General features: G+C 33.8%; 1 protein-coding gene across 2 annotated transcripts; it reads left to right on the top strand.

The window, feature by feature from the left end:
• The first annotated feature begins 1492 nt into the window (after positions 1-1492).
• On the top strand, positions 1493-23933 carry LOC119633089 (sodium- and chloride-dependent GABA transporter ine). Of its 2 annotated transcripts, none has more exons than XM_038026310.1 (13): positions 1493-1506; positions 7565-8716; positions 9028-9289; positions 14828-15012; positions 15976-16110; positions 21005-21134; positions 21192-21284; positions 21382-21514; positions 21591-22067; positions 22145-22285; positions 22339-22539; positions 23273-23449; positions 23528-23933. In XM_038026310.1, exons 2-13 carry the CDS (start codon positions 7651-7653, stop codon positions 23852-23854), a joined length of 3327 nt encoding a protein of 1108 aa, XP_037882238.1. In that variant the 5' UTR covers positions 1493-1506; positions 7565-7650; the 3' UTR covers positions 23855-23933. The 2 variants fall into 2 exon arrangements, with proteins under 2 accessions (XP_037882238.1, XP_037882237.1); XM_038026309.1 differs by lacking the exon at positions 1493-1506 and adding an exon at positions 1559-1669.
• Positions 23934-23960: the final 27 nt, after the last annotated feature.

The following is a 23960-nucleotide window of genomic DNA, read 5'->3' as shown; positions in this document are numbered from 1 at the left end:
AGTTTTTTTTGTATGAACGTGTGGGCGTTGTAGGCGTATACTTTGAAAAGTTTAGATCGCTTCCAAATTCTCTTGCAAATTTGTAGGCGACATCTTCCTTTTCGCAAAGAGGAAAATATTTATCATAGATACTGCAGAAAGCTGACAAATGAACGAAGGAACAGATGGACAGGCTTAGTTGCATTTGAAATTTGAAACTGGCCAACAATTTGTGTACTTTTTGTGATTTTTAAAGCTTGATACATTGTATTATTCCATTTTGCGCAGAAACCACAGCCCATAGCAGATGCGTTCAAATTTTTGTGCATTTAAATGCTATAGTTTGAGTAATGAGAATAAAAAACTAATTTTTTGCTTTCATTTTACGTGCCCTTCGACCAATTCGGTCTATTTTCAATGCCATACCGCGTGCGAGAACTTCCAATGTTCTGCCAAGTGTGAAGCCGATAGTGTTATTCACTGAAAGATGATGCGAATGCGGAAAAGCGGAATGACGAAATTAATATGCCGGCGTTCATCCTAGTGTACGTAGTTTTGATAAATTCAAAACGAAGAAGAAATCAACAAAACCGATAAATATGTTACAGATAAAGGTAAAAGTGCTTGTAAACACTTACCAAAGCCGGCAATCTTATCAGTCTAGATTTAAAAAAAATTTTTTGTATTAAATATATTCTTCAAATCGATCATGTTTATTTTCGACAAGAGAGTAGACAATATTCAATTGTAAATTAGAACTAAAACAAGCTCTTAATTTCGATAATATAAATTTACCATAGCTCTGAGTAACAATAAAAGAGTAGAGAAAAAGCGAGAAAAAGGAAAAAGAGCACACATAATAGAGAATAGAGAAAAAATTTTCACTTAAAACTATTCTCTGCTTGTTTATTTACTCTTACACGCGTACACGTATTTCTAAACTTTCTTTGTATCAGCGCATAGGACACAAAGACAGATTATAGAAAACACCTACGTAAAGAAACTAAACTTAGTCTTTCGCGAACAAGAAAACGAAAACAAAAACAGAAAAAATTAAATGAAACCGAGTCACTAATTTGCGGTTAACTAGAAGCGCATACAAATGTATTTATCGTTTACGTAGACATAGATTCGTCACTATGTATCAATCTAGCTATCAAGTGTAAAGATCGTTCACTCTTAAATGCGTGTAAATGCGATAGAATGCATGCAATAAATAGCAATAAGGGTATCTTTTAGTTGTACAATAATAAAAATGAAACAAAATTGTAAACGATATTCTCACATTTTTCTAGATCAGTTGACATTTGACAGCCCGTGTGTGTACGAGACAAACATTTCGAGCGCAGTAAATTAGATAAATAACGAATAAAAAATATTAAAGTTTTAAGTGCGCTTTGTTTGTTTTGTTTTTTTTTTTTTTTTTTGTTCACTTGAATTTAAAAATTTGTGCGTTTATTATTCAAATAAAAGAATAAATAAATAACAGAGGAAAATCTTTAAATTTTTATTTACTTCGAAAAAACTGTATGGATAAAATTTATATAGTTTCACATGCTATCAATTAGTAAATACATATATATATCTAAATAGAATATAAAGCGAAAAATTAATTAATTGAAAAGTATTTTCAATATATATACATGATATGCGTGTCTAATTTCTCCGCTAAATAGTTGCCGCATAAAAAGTTTGTATAAAGCCAAATGCGGAGGAATTTATGTTCAATTTGCTGCTGAATGCATTTACGGATATTTATCTAAAGAATTATTCTAGATATAATAATAATTAAATGCTTTTCAATTAAACCCCGAATATATAATGTAATAAAAATTTCATAAATGATTTAAATGCATACGAATAAATTTAAATTTGTTTCACCAAACTTAGAAAAGGCAATTAAAGTGTAGTGAATCTTGGGTATCCACCATTTCATGCAAATATATATGTAAATCGATTGTTATTAATTGTTATTAATGGGTTACTGGTCAGAAACATTCAATTGGGCTGAACCTTCACCAGGCCCGCCTAAACATTAATATCAAATTATAGATCCATACGTTACCATTTACGCTGTTGCACAGTTACATGGCTTGTTTGTGGGCATCCGCGCCCTTCAACTAAAACCGTTTGTTTCGTATTTCAGTTTCTACCATAATAATATGCAAACGCAATTATCACGTTCGCTTTGTGATGAGCCCTCCAACCAACACACAAAAATTGTGAAATGGTTTACTATATGTGTGAGCGTGTGAGTTGAATCTTTTCCATAGTAATTACTCTAATTTTGATCTCGATGAAACTGTTATAGGCTAGATTTTCATTCATTGCTGGCACGTTTTTGGACTGACTGCGCTTATTTTTCTTCTCTACACCACTTGTGGTACGCGGATGCATTAAGTTTACACAGACATATGTAACACCCAGAGGAACATGGGATACATCTATCTTTTATTATACCGATCGCCTAAGTCAATCTAAGAATCTTTGTCTCTATCTCTCTCCCTACGCGTATCAGGGTGCCCATGTGTGCTTATGTTCCACCTACAGGTCGCAATATTTAAAATATTTTGATGATATTTTGTACGTTGATGTATTTAAAGACAAGGACGAACGCTATTGAAAATGGTTCGAGTTGAACTGCATTTTCGACCATCGTCTTGTTTTGAAAAATCGTTATATGAAAAAATGGCAATTTTCAAAGCTCCAATATGAAAAGCTTTCATGATGCCTTCATATGTATACTTTTCGGTGTATTAAGCGAAGTGGTGCAGAGTATTTAAAGACCAGCCTCGACCGACTGCAATGTGTTTACTTTTTATTCCATAAATTTAGAGGGTTTTTCTGGTTATAGTAGTGTGTGTCAAGTTGATACTTGTAAACAAATTGTAATCAAATTTTTTGTACTCTGTTAATTTTGACTGAGTTTGTAAGCGAGTCACACCTCTTTCTGGTTATATAATTACCGGTTTCACTATCTAAGACTTAATCACAACTCGTCAAGTTTCCAAGACAGCAGTTGGCCAGATAGACGGATCAACGGAAAGAAGGAGAGGCGAACGGACGCATAGACGGACCTGTACTTCATACATCTGTTTTATATGATTTCTAATCAATATTTCTGGATTTTTCAAGCCCACGGTCATGGGTGTACACCTAAACAATACGGTCATTTTTCTTTATATATTTTATTTCAAAGCATTCTTTTCCACCTTACGAATCAAGCATGACGATCAAAGTTAGTATTTCCCAGTTGCTTGGTGCGAAGTATAAAACAATCTTTCTTATTATCATCAAGTTGTAGAAATTAAGTCTTTTCAAAAAACAACTAATCCCCACCTAAAATAAAGATATATATATTTATTTTGTTGCGTAATTCAGATAAATATTTCGGTCAAATTTCGGCTATATGCTTTTTTTAGTTCACGAATTATTAAATAAAATAGTTTAGATGTTTTTTCGCTTGGAATTTCATTATAAACGTAAAAAGGAAATTATAACTGAATCTTAGTAATTCGAAAACCACCCAATGAAAATTACGTCTCGAGAAGAACTCGTTTAAAGTTTCCAAACGTGTCATCGGCATGTTTTTTTTTTTACAAATATTTTTATTATTTTTTCCATCAGTCTGCACTTCGTAAAAATCCTATTTGAAGTCGAAATCTTTTTCCCTATTCGCTTTTCTCCCTTCACTGCATTTGACAAATACAAAATCACACGTCTCCATTCGCGTTTCCATGGACGTTTCGAAATGGCAGAAACCGCGGCAAAAAAATGAATAATTCAATAGATGAGTTTGTATTCAGCACCAAATTTGTAATTTCGCGACGAAAACAAGAAAAGCTTTCAAATGTTTGAAACAAAGTGCCATCTACATGAAACTACAGCAGCACATTTCTGTTAGAAAATTCTTCTAAGTGAATTTCATTACTTTCCAAAGGCATCTGTAAAAGAGATGAGAAATAATCGGGTGGAATGCTAGGCTATAAGTTAACAACAAGGATTCAGTTGACAAAGTAATATTCCTCCCATCCTCCTTTCCTTGCGGTATGAAGTTTTTCCTCTATATTAGTATAGAAACTTCAAAGCAAGTATTCGACACTATAAAAAATTTCTGAAAAATTTTGCATTTACTTTACTCCCTTGAAATTAAATTTCTTGTTTTGGTTAAGATTTCGTAGAGATGTCAAAAATACTCCTCATTTACCCTCATTAGAAATCATTTGCAGATACCATCACAATCGAACGTTTTGACCTTCAAACTAAGGAACGAAAATCCAATTGTTGACTCTGACTCGATTGATTTCTCGATTGGCGCAAATGTCATCTTTAGCAACAAATAGAAATCTGAAGGCATAAAATTTTACTAATAAAGCGAAAGAAATTTACTAACACTGGCATGATTCTAATTTATGCAATAGTCAAGTACTTTCTTTTTCCTTTGTTTTCATTACCGGATTAATTTTGAACTAATTCTAGTTAATTGACGAAACAATCTTATACCAGTGAAGTGAAGATTACTGGTAACTGTGATACCCAGTCTTAGACAATCTTAAAACAGTAACTATTGTTGCAGTTAATCTTCAAAACTCTAATATCATTTCTCATGTCATTCGATCTGTCTGGTACATTGTTATATACTTCATTATTAGCTATTACATAATAAGTTCAAAACATATTAAAATTGGTACAAGGTTTGCACACTTGTTTTAATTGTGATACAGATATTTTGAACTTTGTAGAAAACATGGTAGAAAAAGTTAATTGTCTAAACGAAATTTTTATCTCCGCCATCGCTTGTGCTGCAGGAGAGACTAACTTTGTGAGGATGAATGGAGATAGACACAACTTTTATTATTCAGAATCGCTTTCTGAATCTTGCTAAATCTTGAAGACCGCCTGTTCGTCTATCCATCTTCTTTCACGTATTCAACCTCCAGATCACAATTTTTCAGATACTTTAATGAAATTTGGTATACGTGACGTATTTACGCAAAGAGGACGGACGCTATTAAAAATGGTACGGACCGTACCTATTTTTCGATCACTTGCCATATAACACTTTGTTTTGAAAAGTCGCTGCATGAATAATTTTGCGAAAACAAAATTGGTGGATGATATTAAATGGCGGGCCGTGGCCGACTATAATGTCTTTATTTGCTTAAAATTAATTTTCAATTAACATGTGCGATGTCATTTCTGAATGTCTCCTTCATATGCTCAATTTGCAGCGCCGGCTGGCTAGATAGGCACTGCCAACGTTCAAAAGAGACTCATGTCCTATCAACAGTTAACCGCTTGTCTAATAAATCATTCCTTTCGGTGCCGAACTCATTAAAGAAAGACTTGATCATTATTAACTGTCTTCTTTTTCTATTCTTCATTAGACGACAAACTTAGGAACATAAACATCGTGAATTATGAATTGCTTGCCGTAATAATAAATGTGTAATGATAGGTGTGTCAAGTATACTCATATGAAGTTCTAATTATCTTACCTTACCGCACAGTGCTAGTACAGGGTCTAACTACTAACCCACATGTGAGCCTAATACGTACACGTAGTAGTCACTAAGTGTCAATACAATATTTTCATTATACATTATGCTTTTATAACTAGTATATAGCGATGAAAAATGTGCATTTGAAAATGCATCTGTATACGCCATAGATAAAAACAACAAATATTTTTTTTTTTTTTCAAAATTTAGAATAGAAACATAATGTAACACAATTATACAATATACAACACTTGTAAGTTACAAAACTAATGTCAAGGTTTATTCAAAAAAAATAAAACTCCGCATGGCCCACATTTATTTTTCATATTCATTACCGAAGAATGAGGATTCATATTGTCAGCGTGTTTGCAACGCCGAGGCGGAAGCCTCAGAGGCACCGAAAAGTACATGCATTCTTGATCAAATTCCAAGTCGATTTAAGCCCGTCCGTCTGTTCGTCTAGCCATCTATCCATCTGGACAATATCTGTTGTAAACATTCTTCTGGCAGAAGCGTTGGAAGTTGTGGCCAAATTGGTCGAATGGCACGCCCAAAGTAATACGTAAAAAATTGGTTTTTTTCTCATTACTCACAAGCTAAATTAGACAAATCTATAAAAAATTTGAACTGTTTTCCATAGGCGCTGCTGTAGTTAGTATCTCTACACGCTTGCTCGATTTTAAAGTATGTCATAGTTTAATTTATTTTAAAAACCCTTACACAACGCAAGCTTCGAAAATCCCACAACGTATATAAATTCTTGATCAATTTTAAATTAGAAATGCATCTGAGAATGTCCGCCCGTTCAACTGTCTGCCTGTCCGTCTGCGCAACTATGTAAGATACTATACAGATATGTGGCGAAAATTTTCCGTTCGCAAAAATGAGGATATCGCCTACAAATATGCAAAACAATTTGGAAATGTCGCAAACTTTTCAAAGGGCACGCCTACGATGTCCGCATGCCTATGCAGCAAAAACTGTAAACACTTTTGTGTTTTCCGTTTTCCGTGTTTTTTGCTTATTACTCAAAAAGCACAACACATATACCATATAAATTTTCATTCTTATCCTGAAAATTGAAAAAATCGACCGCGCCCACCCAATATTGTAGGATATAAAAATTTCATTCCTTCCCTTTTTTTTAGGGTACTTGTTCCATTTCACTTTTGAAATCTCTTGAAGAATAAACGGATAGAAAGAAAATGAAAACAAATTTCTGCCTCATCCAATATGCAATTTATTTCCACGTCTCTTCGCACTTAATCACAGTAAAAGACATTTTTAATTTTAACCTAAAGGCGCACTCTTTAAACCGGGCACAGTCTACTACTATGCCCACAGCATCAGACTGATAACATCGAAACATTTCGAAAGCTTCCTTTTCATTGTTTTAATTAGAGCAAAAGTTATTAATCTTGAAAAGCAAAAACTAAATAAGTATTTGCATAAATGTTTGTCTTATCATATGTAAAATTTAATTGAATTAAAAAAAAACAACATTAATATAAAACTTCGTGTCACACTAATTTATGAGTAATTAAAGAGAATTTTCAAAAAAATGAAACCAGTATCAAGGTCAAAGGTCAATAAAACACTAACCAACAACAGCCATGACAACAAAAACAACAACAAGAGCAACAATTGATGAACAAAATACTAACGTAATAGACAGAAGAAATATTTCTTCAATGAATGTTAAAAGCAAAATATGAAAACAATACATGTGTGAAAATTTTAAATATAACAAGTAAAGATATAACACTGGGCCACGACGTACCGTTAAATATCCTACACCACTTCCCTTAGCACTTTTACTCCCACAACGACTTTTCAAAATAAGAAAAAAGTTGTCCAATCCCAATTATTTACAAAGCGTCGGTGCTCGGGTCAAAGCACGCCGATGTGACAGACATACATAAGGATAGGCAAGCTCGATATTATGAAAGGTGTTTCTAGATGAACTCCTTCTGGGCTGAACTCCTATATCCGTACAAACTGAATATACTCTTGTACTACAAGTCGTTTAGAGTATAAAAACTAATAATCAATTTCTCTTTTACTAATTATTCGTTAATCTATAGATGAATTAAAATACAAAAAGAATTTTTCGAAAATAGATTAAATAAAATATCAATAAGAAAGACTATAATACGGAATTCTCGCCGAAATGGAAGCAACCACACCAGCATCAGCCGTAGAAGCTATAACAGGAACAACGCCAACAACAACAAAATCGAAAGAAGATGATATAAAAAATAATTTTAAAGACAACGAACATAACGTAGTAAGACTTTCCAAAACTGTATCTACACCAACTGCTTTAAATTTAGGATTTCTTAACAAATCACCTCCTACTCCTACGCCCAATTTGGGGTCAGTCGGCAAGCAAGGCTCAGTTAATTTTCGTCATAGTTTGCTATACGATAGTGGAGCTGAGAGTTGCGATAACGATGATCAAACGCGCTTAATACGTACACCCTCTGTGCGGTCTCATAAATTCATTATAATACCGGCATCAACTCCATTGGGAACACCGCAACAATTATCGCCTACAAAATCCACGCCGTCATTAACAGGTTTACAAAAACTGCCTCTGACACGACATAGTACAGTCACTGATCAACGACCTATGCAAGCTAGCAATCCTAATCTGACAGATATTACTCACAGAGCAGCAATCAACATCGCAAGTTCAACACAAGCATCACTAGCACAATCGACGTCATCTCCGATCACAACAACTGCGCCGGGACTAATACAGCGTTATTCGCATAGCAAATATCAAACGCCGTTCATAACGCCAACACTGTCATTGTCTGGCGCGGATGTCATTCATCAAACTAATGGACACGAAGTCGGGGCGGTGACAACGGCAACATCAACGGTTTATAGCACAAAAGCGAATACAAGTGTTAAATTTACAATTGAGGATTGCGAATCAGATAGTGCCGCTGCCGACGATACGACAATAGCAACAACAACTACAATTACAACCGTTGTTGGTGCATCAAATTATACATCAATTCCCGCAATCAGTTCAATTTATTCCGCCAACTATTTCACACTAACGCCTGCATCAACGACAACACTTTCATCATCGTCGCCATCAGTGAGAACAACTGTGAGACCCGTCTCAGCTCTGTTAGCATCCAATTTAACGAACACATTAACTCCGGGAATTGATTCGCGTTCGCGTTACGACCGCAACAGCAGCATGCGTTCTGTAGTGTCAGGTGAGCGTGAAATTGTCGCCAGATTACATTCGCTGTTCTAATTCAATTAATCCAGCAGAGAAGAAAACACACAAACACATAACGTCACCTTAAAATGTACAAATTATAATACATGCAATAGATACACATGCGTACGTACTTACATTCGAGCGGGCAAATAAATAGATTAAAAATGTTTTAGTAAAATGAAAAATAAAAAAAAAAATTAACATTTACGAAAAGCACATCTCCCCTACTTATGCATACATATGTATATCGGTCCTTTATGTATTATATATTAAAAAAAAAACATTTTTTTCTCTTTATTTTAGCTTTTACACCAGATTCGAATGAGTTAACAGTTAACAGTTTGATACAGCCCTCATCATCCAGTTGTGGCGGTGGTAAAGACTTGAACACCAATTCCTACTTACTGCGTGACAATATCGTAAATCAAATTTTCTCCGATGTTACATCAGTACGATCGTTAGCTTCGATAGGCATTGGTTCAACCGATGGTCGGCGATTGGTAATACGTAGAGTACCACAAACACCGAATGAGTTGCTGAATTTCGCCACTCCTCCATCACCACAGTAAGTCACAACTGCAATTAGAGAAAAGGAAATGCTAACAATCGAGAAAAAGTTTTCTCCCTTAAAATATTACAATGAGGTTGATTTATTAGACAGATGTGTGAGAAACAATTAATATTCAGCGATTCAAAAAAAATTTTAAGTAAGTGTCGTAAGATCGGCATGAATAGCCCAGTAGATAAGACTCGCGACTACCCGGCCAATGTTTGTGGATTCATATCTCAATGCGGTAGCAACATATTTGGAGCATACTCGCAGCACCCTTGGAGCATACTTGTTCATAGTCGTAGTGAGTGCTCCGATAGTGAAGGCGTAAAAGTGAGGGATTAGGCACGCACCTACGAGGCTTGCGACCATCTCCCTATCTCTTTCTCATTTCTTTTTGAACATCAACGTGTTGTACGTATAGGTAACATCCCTCGAGTAATTGCTTATATAATATTAAAAAAAAAAAAATTTAAACGACAGCTAAAGGAAACTTTAAGCGACTTTAAAATTGACAACTAAGCACGATTTGGCAGACAGGCCCAAAATATAAGAAGATGGCTAAATCTTATGAGCCGTACTTTTTCAAACTCGCCACGAAGATATACGCTTTTTAAGATCGCTAAAATGCCCATTTACTGATTGTATTGCGAACGGTGATACAAAGTTAGTACATTTTTATCTTTCGATGACAGAGATTAAAACTCGGCCACTCTATCGCTATTTTAATAACTAATTAACATTGAAGTTAGCTTTAAACTATAAAGAGACGATTTTTCAGTTCTCAAAGCATAGAAATAGTTTCAGTATCTTTTTAACCAGCATTTGCAAAAATTCGAAAAACTCTTAAAAACCTTGCGGTCAAAATCTTTGAATTTTAAAAAATGATTGAACGAAATGCGTGAAAACATTTAGAAAGTGAAACCTCGCAAACAATCAATAAAAATAATATATATATATACATGAAAGGAAAAATTAGTAAAATTCAATTAAATAAAATCAAATTTAAAAATTAATAATACTATGTCGCATCGTCATCAAAATTCCGCTACATCCTCAAAGCACTTACAATCGACATATCTGCATTCACATTTTAATCGGATCGCCAAAATGTAAGTTTCCAAAGGTTTTTATTTATGATCACAAATTCAACTAAGCGGAGCTTTGATTGGAAATTTTTTACATTTCAAATCGAATGATGAACGCTCACGGTTTCAAATACTTCCTTCAAGAAGTCAGTTTTTATGATTATTTTATTTTAACCGATTATACATTACACCACCTACGGTACAAGGAAACAAGGATTTATTAAGTTTGTACGCAAGTACGCAAAACCAAGAAGAATTTGGGATTTAGCCAACTTTTATTACATCCGCCTATCGGTTCGTCCGCCTGATTTTCTTGTGTTCAGCCTACAGATCGTAATTTTCGGGATAGTTTAATGAAAATTGGTGCAACGATGTACTTTGGGACAATGATGAACTTTGTTAAAAATGGTTCGGATCGGACTAATTTTTCGAACACTTCCCCTATAGCGGCTTATTTTGAAAGGTCGTTAGATGAATAACTGTAGCCTTTTTGTTCGTTTTTTATATGAATTGTCTAAAATAAACATTACCGTCCATTTTGGGGCGAATCTTGATATACACATATACACTAGCAAAACTTTGTGTGAAGTGATACGCTTCATCTACTTATTTTGCCCGCGGATTTTTTCACGGACTTAATGATTATATATTGGTATCAAAGTTTACATTCAGATACAAGTTCTGAAATATCGAAAGTAATATTTTAAAACCTATTCTAAGACGTTTACAAACAAATAAAAAGCTTTTTACTTTGTAGCGCTTATGACTTTTTTAAAACCACTAAAGCAAGACTAAAGGATGTGCTGCGCATCTCCAGGCTTAGAAAAGGGATTCATCAAATTAGGTGGTCGAATTTAAAGCAAGTTATTTCACAGAAAAAAGAAAATTATTGTGATAAGATCACAATTACGTTACTGCACTTACTACAGTTTTCGGGAAATAAGTTGAACTGACTTTCAAGAGTAAGAAAAACTGAGTGTATTTCTGATCATTTTAATGGAAATAATATTAAAGAAAATTACAAAAATACCATACAATGTAAATAAAACCACTTATTTACTATTATTTATAGCTTCTTAATAGCTGTTAATTCTCTGTTTACCGTACTCCGTTCTGCTATTGATTTTTTCAATTTTCATAAATTTTAAAATCTAGTGTTAAAGGGATATAAAAGTGTGAGCAAATATTTATTTAACTTTTAATACATTAGCACGATATAAAATATTATGCAATGTAAAACAATTTTGCATATATTTATGGTTAAAAACAAAATAAAAAAAAAACAAATTTACTCTAATGGTATATTTGCAATGTAGCGACGTTATTGAATATCCATCAATTCAAGAAAATATTCAGATTCATAGCAGAGTGAGCTTGTAAATGCTTGCATACGATTACAATAAATGAAAGAAATGCACACACACACGCCCCTATATATGTACATGTATATATAATTATTTATACACGATATTAAGATTTTCCCATCCAACAAGTGAAAAGTCTGTAGAAGTCCGCGGCCCACCATGCACTACCTTGCACTAACCTACAAATTATCGTATAAGGACTTTTCAAAATAAACCAATATACGCCCGATCCAAACCATTTCCCGTAGTATTTGCTCTTGAGCCACAATACATCGGTGTAGCAAATTTCATCAATATATCTGAAAACTTTCGGGCCGACGGACCGACAAGCTTAAATCGATTTAGAAAGTTATTCTAAATCAAACATGATATATCCTCACACCATCAATGGTGTAATGTTTAAAAAGTAGCAGCACTGGAAAATCTGTAACTTGTAAATTAAGGCTTAAAAAGTCATCAAATTTTGGGCACATTTCGTCTAGAGGTTAGTACTATCAGAAAATCATATGCATTCGTCACTATCGTGTTATGGGCTTATTGACTGATGTATCATCTTCTGCTTTCACCAGTTAACAGCATTGAACGTGTATTTAACTCAAGCCATCTGATTCTGATTTTACTTTAGTCGACGCATATACATGTCGTGTGACGTAAAAGTTATCATTCATTATAAGTACAAAATATTTTAATAAGATCTTTATAATGTCAGTATACCTGCCCTAAATTATAAAACATTACCAGCACGCGTCTTCGGAACCATCAATGACAAGTTCATTTTGAAAATGTTTGTCGTCTGCTCAAAAAATTGCCACTAACCCACAAGGAGTTCCGTGACAGTCGATCTTTGAGTTTAATTAAATTTCTTCAATTTTTTTTTTCATGTTTCCTGTTTAAGAATTTTATTATTTTTAGAGAGTTTTCAATAATAATAGTAACTTATCTCAACAACAAATTATTCACTTTTTATTTTTCCGGAAGATTTAGTATGCGATCGTGTGTGATGTGTGCACACGTCATTCCACTACACAGGTGCGGGACATTTGATAATAAATTACGCAGTTAACTGGTTAAAAATTTTAATTTAATCCAGATGTGTATTTTATTTGCAACATCGACGATTGAGAGTTTGCTACTTATAGCATCCCGCTTACAGTACCCGAAAGGAAACAACAAAAATGTCATTGAGTAAATGCAAATCGATTTCCATTCGCTCAAACTATATCTGTCTGTCCGTTTGACTTACACCTACTCATCAGGTACTGAAAAAAACCGAAAAATGTGTACATAAAAGCTTTCGCATTTCCATCGCTAAACCTTCAAAATAGATAGGATTCACGTTCACATGGCTTCTTTCCTTTAAAATTTTCGGAGATTTAAAGAATAACCAAAAACTTACAGAGGAAGTAAACATTAAAATTACGACAAATAAAGTAGTATAGTAGTATATATCTTCCATATATATACGGGATATTTCAGGGAGGCTTATCCAAAAGGGTCTCGTACTCATTTACACTCATCACGTCACGTTTGCAACTATAGAGATTTTTCTTTGTTTATTATAAATATACATATCTTTTTTTTTTTGTAATTAAATTAATTATATAATTGAAAACATTGCATGCGCATTGTAATGTAATAAATAGTGAACAAAAAGTATTATTTACATTAAAAGTCAGAATAAAAAATAAGTAAAGAAAACAATGCATCTAGTAAGCCGAATCTTAAATACTCACCATTTCCAGTTGGTATAACAATATATTATGAATAATAAACGCGTTAAAAGGCGCCGTTCAGCACAAGATTTAGTTTGAAGTTTTCATTGCTTCTAAAATTCAAAACAGGTCATCAATCAGTCAATCAATGTTTACTGCAAATAATTAATTATTAATCGTTACGTATAAATAGAGATTAGAGAAAACATTAAAAAAAAAAAGCGTGAGAAAGAGAAAGAGAGGGGAAGAGTTTGCTATACGAATAAATCGGTCAAGAATTTCAGGATGATCCTTTGCGACGAGAGTCTCTTAATGTATTACAAATGAAGTAACAAAATTAATATAAAAAAAAAAAAAAAAAACACAAATACAGACCATCGAGATTACCGCATTCAAGTAACGAGAGGCAACAGCACCCCTTTAAAAATATTTATTAAATAAATAAATGTTGACAACAATTCAATGAGCTTTACTGAGGAAAAATATATGATTTGTTTGTTATACGTAATAGAAGGAAAACAAAATAATTTTCCTGTCTTTTTGTTTTTTATACATACATATATTTGTGAACTAGAGCGAAAAGAAAACAGGTTGCACCCGTTTTGTTGGTAACGTTTTTTATATCACTTGCTGTAGGCTGATATTAGATTTTGGCGGATGTATGCTTCACCCGGAAGAACTAGAGATACGCTTACTTACTATTATTATAGCAATAAAATCAAAATCATTTTCTAAATCAATTTAAGCATGGATGTCCGTCTGTCCGCTTGCTGTGTATCCATGTATTTTCGTGCTCAACTTAAAGGCTGCAATTTTGAAAATATTTTCATAGGTTTCGGCCAAACGATAAACGAAACGATTTGGATCGGACCATGTGCACTCAGAAGGGTCTATTGTGGAAAAATCATTATGCGAAAAAATTTCGCAATTCTAATATTGCTTGAACAAAGATAGTAAAATGGGGAATATTTTAATGGGATGGGAAGATAGTTCCAACCTTCTCCCATATAAATAAGCTCAGAAAAAGATAAGATGTTGTGCAGCAACAAAGATTGGTTTTTAATATTTTACGACGAAAATTGATCGGAAACAGTGATTTGAGTGTAGAGGACAAACGGACCGACAGTCTGCGATCATGTACATACACATGTTTTTTTGTCAAGTTACCGATAGGCATCTCTGGTTGCAAACGGGACGTCAAAATCAATATATATGCCGATGCTTTAGCAATGTCTGTATGGGTGTGTATGCGTGCACGTCAAATAAAATTTAAATATTTGTAGCTTCCGAGACCAGAATTTATGAATGAAATTTTAAAGTTATATTTATTGCTTCTACGTGAATGTTATATAATAGTAATTAAATTATTTGAATTGTATTGAATTTTAGATTACCCGGAGTTGATGATGATGACGATGATAGTTTCATGGATACATCTGATGAGACGGCGAATTTGAAACCACGTAAACAAAAATGGGGCAGTAAAATGCAATTTGTGTTGGCATGCATCGGTTATTCGGTGGGTTTGGGTAATGTTTGGCGTTTCCCTTATATGTGCTATAAAAGTGGAGGAGGTATCTATATAGCCGGTCAAGCCGGAAATCAAAAACTTTTTAAGCAAACTTTTCATATTCCCACGTTTTAAAAATCATACAATAATAAAATATCTTAAATACATGCACACGCCGTTCTACATCCATTTACTTAGATATTTATTATTTAAATACAAATTTCCTTTTCATTTTTTTATTTTTATTTTTTCTTTTTTCTTCACACAACACATCATAAGTAATAATTTTTGAATTTAAGAAACCTCATTTATTAGTGCATATGTATTAGTATTGAACAATTTGCAATGAGTTTTATGCAGCTGGACTAGCTATACACATGTATACATAACAGTCAGTCGGTCGGTCAGTCAGCCAGTTAGTTAGTTAGTTAGTCAGCTGATCACATATTCTTCAATGTTTATGCACGATTTCCGTTCCATTTTGAAAAGCAGTCCGCTAGATTACTTTATATATAAATCGAATTTGTTTTAAAAACATTTTTGATTGTTTTTTCCTTTTTTTTTTTTTTTTTTTTTTTTTTCTTTTTTCTTAAATAAAAGTATATATCAACCTGCTTTTTTCATTTACTTCAAAGCGAGAACAAAACTTTCTAAAGCAAATTAAAAAAATTAAAAAAAGCAAAACAAATTTAATTTTTAACTCAAATTGTGCTCGGTGTTTAAAATATTGCTTATTATTATCATTATTACTTTTATTATTGTAATGCATATAAATTACGTCAAAAAAAAATAAAAAAACTAGTTTTTGTCATTATATGTAAGACTAGATACCTGCTATTGAAAATGAAATTTTAATTTTAATTTTAATTTTATATGCAAAACTGAAACGTTCAACTGCAACTTCCGTTAATATATTCTGAAACATTCATGCATACATTATTACATAAGCATATTATTATCAAATATCACGTGCATAGTGTCACTATTTGTATTATTTTCATTTATGTTTTTTTATTTACTTTTCCAGGTGTTTTCTTGGTTCCGTATTGCATTATTTTAATTATTTGTAGCATACCGTTACTGTTTATGGAATTATCAATAGGACAGTATACGGGCAGAGGACCCATAGGGGCTTTAGGACAATTATGCCCACTATTCAAGGGTAAGCTAACAACTTTTCATAAATTGTTTCCCTCTTTACTCCATTAAGATATCTTTCTCAACTCTTCGCGCACTTGTCGATGATGTTTGTATGTCAAATGTATTTGCTTACTTACCTACGTAGAATAGAACTATTAACAGTTATGAGCGTGGCTCGATGTAAAAGTTACATTTAGTCCGGTATAGATAGTCTTTAATAATAAAACTACTACTAACTATGCTTAATTCATTTCTTTTAACTTTAAAATGATGTTTGTGAAGAGAATTCATTTTTGATGACCGTTATTTATATGCAAAGATCTTTAAACATGTACAACCAATTTTTTTGTTTTTTTGGTCGGTTTTTCCCGAAGCCAATGCCATAAAGCTATTTTAATCAAAGGCAAGAAATTTAAGGTAAATGAAAAGGAAACAGAGAATGTTTTCTTTTATTTTCTCCTGTATTTTGTTATATTTTTCTAAATTTGCTTAACTTACGATCCCTGACCAATACTTCCAAAAAAGTATTGCTTAGATATTTGCTCGTTCTACCCCATAATAAGCCTCCAGTCAATGGTTAAACAACGGCTTTGCATACATATCTTCTTTTAAGTTCATTAAATAACTTTCGCCTCTTTTTAAAGTCATTTGTATTGAGAAGAAAATAATACAATTTTAAAAAAAAGACAAGTAAGAATATTTTATACTCATCACTGTTCGATGCTGATCAATTATATGTAATCTTTATATAGCCTCTGCAGCTTAGTTCTGGTTGCTGCAAACGATTCGATAAAAGAATGAAATTTTAATATTTTATAACATTGAGTAGGCGTGACCGTTCTTTTTTTTTTCATCTTTGCACAGCCTCTGCACGATCGCTCATAAAATATAAATGCAAATTTTTATTGTTGTGACGAGAAAAAAACCGAGTTTATTTTGTTTTTGTTTTAAGAGGTGATATGATGTAGTCATGCCCTTCAACCCTGGGGGTTGTAAATGTGTGTAATGCACCCTCCTCTTTCGATAATCGTATAATAGTGCCTACATAATACTTATTATTAGATTTTCTTAAACCTTTGGCTTTCGATTTAATTTCAAGTGAGTCCATAAATATCGTAACAAAAAATTTGTATGTTTTTTAAATGCGGCGAAAATGGTGCGTCAAAGCTTATACATATGCTTTAGAATATGCGGGAAAAGATTCATTATGTTGAGGCAATAAGATCACTTGATTTAAACGAATCTTTGCTGGGAAGTTGTCACCTAATGTTTTAACGGTTGATTTACCTTTAGAAAGTATTTATATCCATTTATAAGCATTTCCAATAAAAAATATCTTAGCTGAGCTTAAAAGTGATAAGACGCTTAAAACGTTTCGAGATATTCCATTGCTTTTGCATTGCTTTGGCAAAAAATTTTAATTTTCGAACTTTTTTTTTTGTTTTTTTTTTTTAATCTTGCACATTAATTCTCATCCATATTACAATACAAGCCGATATATTGCTAGCCTGCCTTACTCCTATTTTCGCGGTCATCTTTTGTTTGTTCTGTGACTAGCGGCTGAACTGAATACTCATTCAGTTGTGCATAATCCAACATGAAATTGCTTGCATGCATCAACACCTTCGTAATCGAATCATGTCGAATCCTATTTGAATATGATCGCTTTGATGGCATTTGCTTTTTCATTTGCAATAAGCGTTCAAACATGAGTGGGCGTTGCCAGCTTATGATATTTGGATTAAGTATAAGGTTTTTTTTATTTACAATGAAAATTTAAGTGAAACTTTTACTTACTCTAATTCACGAAAAGCTAAACATCTGTCTAGACAGCTCATCTTTTCATTTTAAATTTCATTTATTTATTTATTTTTTCTTAAATTCACAATCAAATATTTGAATAATCATCCAATTGCACAATTAAGACAATTAATGTCGCAATTATAACTGCGATACTTGGGGTACTCTCACTCAAAGCTATTACACAATCTACACTTAGCTGCATATTTAAGTATTAAAAAATGCGCATATATTTGAATATTTGAATAACTTATTGATAAATATTTTTTTCAATTGTTAATATAGTCTCCCTTTTCCAATTTCCAAAAACCTACACGGTAAGAGATTATGGTAATTTATTAATAATCTACATACAATGCACATAAATACAGATGTCTTTAGAGGCTGAACATGGATTCCTGGAGTGAAGGCGTTAAATACAGGGTGTCCGGCTGCGTTTCCATGACCATAAGCGAGAACATCAATTGCCCCCTTGAAATGTGCAAGAACCTCTTGGGCCGTGTTATCTTTAAATATAAATACATAAGCAAATCTTCGTCCAAGGTTTACCATAAACTTTGTTGTCTTAAATTCAAGTTTCTAAACACGACCTTTAATTAACTAACATTGGTTTTCTGTCTTCAGTTTGTCTGTTTGTAAAATAACAAAAATATTTTCAGTACATAATCGAGTACGCTGTGACCCCGTCTTCCATAGAATCTCCTTCTTCGTTCGCTGTCCAACGTGTGGTAGAAATATGTACCGATTTTTCCAAAAAACATACATGCTAGGAGTGATATTTAATGCCAGTAACATTTTCTAACAGTGTTATTGAGTATCTGAGCGTAAAGTGCTTTATTTCTTACGACGATAGTCGAAAAAAATGCATTCTTTCGTCAATATCGTCAAAAATTCCCGCGACTTTCTTACACTATTTCATGTCCTATCAAGAAAACCAAGATACATGATATGTAGGTAACGATGAAAGGTGCTTACTTTGTAATTGTGGTGCAGGGTAGATTGTATATATTTGTACAGATACATCCAGAAGGATTTAAGACGAACGCAACATTTATGATTATTACACCATTCAAAGTATTTGCGCAAGTATGTTACGTAATGAACGACAAAGGAAAAGAGTTAATGATGATCAAAATATTTTCCTCATCGTTCATCATCATTCGAATCATTTTTTAATCGCTCTAATCTTGTCTGTCCGTCAATCTTCATCTACGTGTTTCCATGTTAAAGTTGTAGATCGCAAATTTTTGAGATATTTTAACAAAATTCGGTACATTAAGGTATTTTGGCGGCTCCAGGAAAATAGAGATTTTATTTTAATGAAAAAACAGTAAGAACTTATTCTCGCACTTAATTAACTGATAGTTGATTAGTTTTTTCTAAAATTTTTCAATGATTCATTTTGATCAAAAGTTATGCCTGTAAAAACAAACACAGAGCAGTTAAAAACTGATCCCCTTTTCATCTTCACGCTTTCACTCTACGGTAAGAATTCAAGTTTACAAAAATGACGGGCCCGCAGACTAATAAATTGTCTTTTCTAACACACTACAACAACCAGGTCTCGTTCGATGCTTACTTTGCACCTTTTTTGTGTTCAGGAAAGCAATCCACGGTTGTATATATGTTAATAGACAAACACTTCCTGGTTTAATTTGTGGTAATACAGTTTTTCTTTGCAGCGACAGAAAACCAAGTGTTTGAAACGTTGCTGACTGAAATGTTGTTACAGTTTATTAATTAGCATATGAATGAATTTTAGAATTTAGTTTCATATCTCATTCTTAATCATAGAGAGCGAGCGAGTCATACTTGTTACTTACAATACACATAAGTTAACCGAAGTAATTAGACCGTTCAGGAAAATTAACAAAATACGTAAACTATAGTGAGAACCGAGCCGCTCAGTACTTTTGACCATGTGACTTGTAGGCTTAAATAGAGAAAGTACACTTTTGAATTGCTTGGGATTAAGAAAGTAAACGTAGAAAACTGGCTGCAACTGTGCAGCTTACGCCGATGCTCATTATGATGGAAACTATGTATAGATCAGAGAATGCAAGGAGCGCTAGATAGAGTCGGTCTCTTGAGATCTCCTGCACTGAAGATAATCAGGGATAGACTCAAGTACGCAGCAAACATCAAATATTTAGAGGTCTGCATCAACGCGTCTTGACCAGGTGGCAGTCACGGAGGCAATGCAGTAGAAATGCTGGGACGACTTGCCAGTCCATCCCGGAATCGCGTTGGTTGAAAACAACCCCCACTTTATGTTCCATCTCTATGTAGGTTATTTACTAACTAAGCACGGCTCATTGAACGACTATCTTCAGAACAACATCCACATGTTGTGTGAATACCCCACATATGCTCACTTCAGAAATGTGGAGGCGATGAGTATAAAGTGAATAACTAAAGGCTATGAGTTAAATCGAACCATTGGCCCGTCCGAGACAACGGGTTCTTAATGGGGTTACGAGTACGCTGCTTTCAGCACACGTAAAGAAGTAAATGCCCGGCGCGACAACTCTGTCTGATAAAGGTGACCAACGTAACGTAGACTGGGGGACTGAGTGCACCATCTCCGAGACATATGGGTCACTTATGAAACTGGCTTCGGCCGCGGAATCTTACCCGGGTGCTTATCTTTCTTTTACCACGAGTGTTTGGAGCCCCTAGAAACATCCTCTGTTCTGGGCTGTGGTTGTCCGAAATTCGTGAGAAGAGCTTTTGCTTGGTGTGGAGTTGCACTGCAACAAGGTGTCTGAGACGTGACGGATCTCGACCCCTCCAGAGGGGGGAATACGTCTATATAACATGTACCATATAACACCCTCGGGGACATGAGTAACGCGATCTCACTACGTGTGCCATCGGGCACAGTGGGGTTAGCTTTCACGGCAGATATCCACGTTGAACACCCCGGTACATCTGTTCACATGAGACTACATATAACACCAATGGTAGATAACGCCTCATACTGTAAAAAAGCACACTTTTGGCTTGCTCTCTGATTAGCTCAGTTTTTCGCTTTCTTTTTTCCTAGCAACTACTCCACATACTTTATATAAGTGCTGACCTATTTTAAAGGTGCTTTTGTATTTCATTTCAATTAGGTGCTGGCCTTGCCAGTGTCGTTGTTTCATTTCTGATGTCCACATACTACAGTGTCATTATTGGTTATTCAATTTATTACTTCTTCACATCATTTAAACCGGAAATGCCGTGGGTCGATTGCAACAACAGGTGCGAACAAGAATATTAAAAACCGTGGGCTCTATTTAGTTGTTTCTTGTTTTTCAGATGGAACACACCGGATTGCTGGGTACCTCAACGTTTTAGCGCCAATATAACAGCACCTGTTATGTCACGGACACCAACCGAAGAATTTTTCGAGTAAGTTTCGATAAAATATTTAGATAGAAGCACTTATTTACTGTACTTGTGGATGTAAGTATGAAAAACGTGATTAGAAAACTGTATTGGCTTTTAGAAATAAAGTGCTACAAATTAGTCCCGGAATTGAGTTTCCGGGCTTAATGCGTTGGGAGCTGTTCGCTTGTCTGATCTGTGCCTGGTTAATGGTTTACTTTGCTACTTGGAAATCAATAAAATCATCAGCAAAGGTAAGGCCAGTGCTTCGAATCTAATTTGAAATAATTTTATTGATTTTTTTTTTTTAATCTTCTTCTTCCTCTTAAGGTTCGTTATTTTACTGCCACTTTTCCATTTGTACTCATTGTAATATTAATGTGTCGCGCTGTTACACTAGAAGGTGCCAGTGACGGTTTACGTTATTTTTTTCGTCCCAATTGGGCGGAAATTAAAAACGCCAACGTCTGGATTAATGCAGCCTCACAGAATTTCAATTCTTTGGGAATTACTTTTGGTTCCATGATTTCATTTGCCAGTTACAATAAATATAATAACAACATTTTGCGGGATACCGTAGCAGTTGGTATCGTAAATGTCTTAACGAGTTTACTAGTGGGCATCTTTGCTTTTGCCACTTTGGGAAATTTAGCTTTGGAACAAAATAGCAACGTAAGGAATGTCATTGGCGATGGTCCGGGCTTAATATTTGTAGTTTATCCGCAAGCTATGGTTAAAATGCCTTACACTCAACTATGGGCCGTTATGTTTTTCTTTATGCTCTTGTGTTTAGGTTTAAATTCTCAGGTGCGTTAAGGTATTTGTTTTACTTTCTCTTTTCTCTCTAGTAAATACTAAAAAATTTCATTTATATATATATGTAGTTTGCCATAATTGAGGTGGTGGTTACATCCATACAAGATGGTTTCCCTAATTGGATAAAGCGACACTTGGGCTATCATGAAATTGTCGTTTTGATCGTTTGCGTGATTTCGTTTCTATTCGGTTTACCTAATCTAATACAGGTTCGCTCCTTGAAAATGTAAAAGTGAAATGTTTTAATGCATTATGCCCATAGGGTGGCATATACTTTTTCCAATTGATGGATCATTATGCCGCATCGGTAACCATAATGTTTCTGGCTTTCTGTCAAATGATAGCGATTGCCTGGTTTTACGGTATAGAACGGTTGTCGAAAAATATTAAACAAATGACTGGAAAGGCGCCTTCGCCATATTTAAAATCTTGCTGGATAACATTTGGACCTTGTTTACTTTTTGTAAGTACGAAGACACTTCAACTTTTTTTTTTTTTTTTTGTTTTGCAGTATCATGTGTGTGATTATTAGTAATATTGTTATCATTATTATTATTATTAGTATGCTTACAAATGTTTGAAGTATAGAAATACGTTCTTATCTGCCTCCGCTCAGAATAAAAATTTCATGCATTAAGGACTTCCTACCTACCTATTGGAAGCATTCATAAAAGTATCTAAAAGTATCGCAATAAGACATTCCTTATTGCTGGCTTATCGCATAAGACTTGACATTCCCGTCCATCCTGTCCTGTCCTTTCTTATATCGTCTACTTGTTCTGTAAATGAATCCTGCTGCTCTTATAGCCATTCTTTACTCCCAAAAGAGCGATTTCAAAGCAAGATAACAAACTAATCAGAATCTATTATTAACCTATACAATTAAATTCATTTTCCATATCATTTTAATTTAAGAAAAAAAAATTGAAAATCGAGAATGATTTTCATATAAAATAGTCTTAATTAATATTTTGGCAACTAAAAGATAAGTCATGAAATGTTTTTGAAGTAATACTTTCAAAATGTGTATGCGCTGTTGAAATGTGTATTGCCGTACATTGGCAACAAAGCGACTTTGAAAAGCAACTTAGCAGATATTGTAAAAGTTGATAGAATAAAAATAACACCAACAGTAATATCGGCATTGTACCAAAATGATTTATTTATGTGTGTTCTCTTTTTTTTAATTCTTTCAGGCAATTTGGATTTTAAGTTTAATTAATTATAAGGAACCTAGCTATCACAACGGCCATTACAAATATCCGAATTGGGCATTTGGTATTGGTTGGATGTTTGCATCGTTTTCGTTAGTATGCATACCAGGTTACGCTTTAATAAATCTATTAAGAGCACCTGGACAAACAATATGGGAGGTAATGGAGTGATGGAAAATGTAAATATTTTTTAGTTCTCTGAAATTTCTTTCCTTTTACTTTGCTGCTACTAAGTAGCGTTTCAAGGTGACGTTACATCCTAATATTTACGAATGTAAGATCTGTGGTGAACATCACTGCGAACATGATTACCCAGAGCAAGAGCAATATATGCTGCAACAGGAATTGGCTGCTTTATATAAACCGCAGACACAAGGCAGTCCTCAACACACTTATACCATGAAGACAGGTCAAAAATTCGGCTACAGTCCAATGCATTTACAGACTGCCACAGAAAACACAAAAGAGAGGCATGTAGTGGATATGCAACAGAAAGAAGAGCAAGAAGAATTGGCAGAGGCACCAAATAATTCCCTCAATGCAACCAATAATGAACAAAGATGATTCTCATTATAAGAGTCATCATTAGCTATAAAGATAAATATTTTTAATAAAATATAAAAATTACTTCAAAAATAAATGAATTAATAAGAAATTCTGTTCCATTATT

Source organism: Glossina fuscipes, unplaced genomic scaffold, assembly GCF_014805625.2.
Source record: "Glossina fuscipes isolate IAEA_lab_2018 unplaced genomic scaffold, Yale_Gfus_2 2, whole genome shotgun sequence".
Classification (NCBI taxonomy): Eukaryota; Metazoa; Arthropoda; class Insecta; order Diptera; family Glossinidae; genus Glossina; species Glossina fuscipes.
The sequence above is the reverse complement of the archived record's forward strand: the minus strand, read 5'-3'. Positions and strand labels throughout refer to the sequence as shown.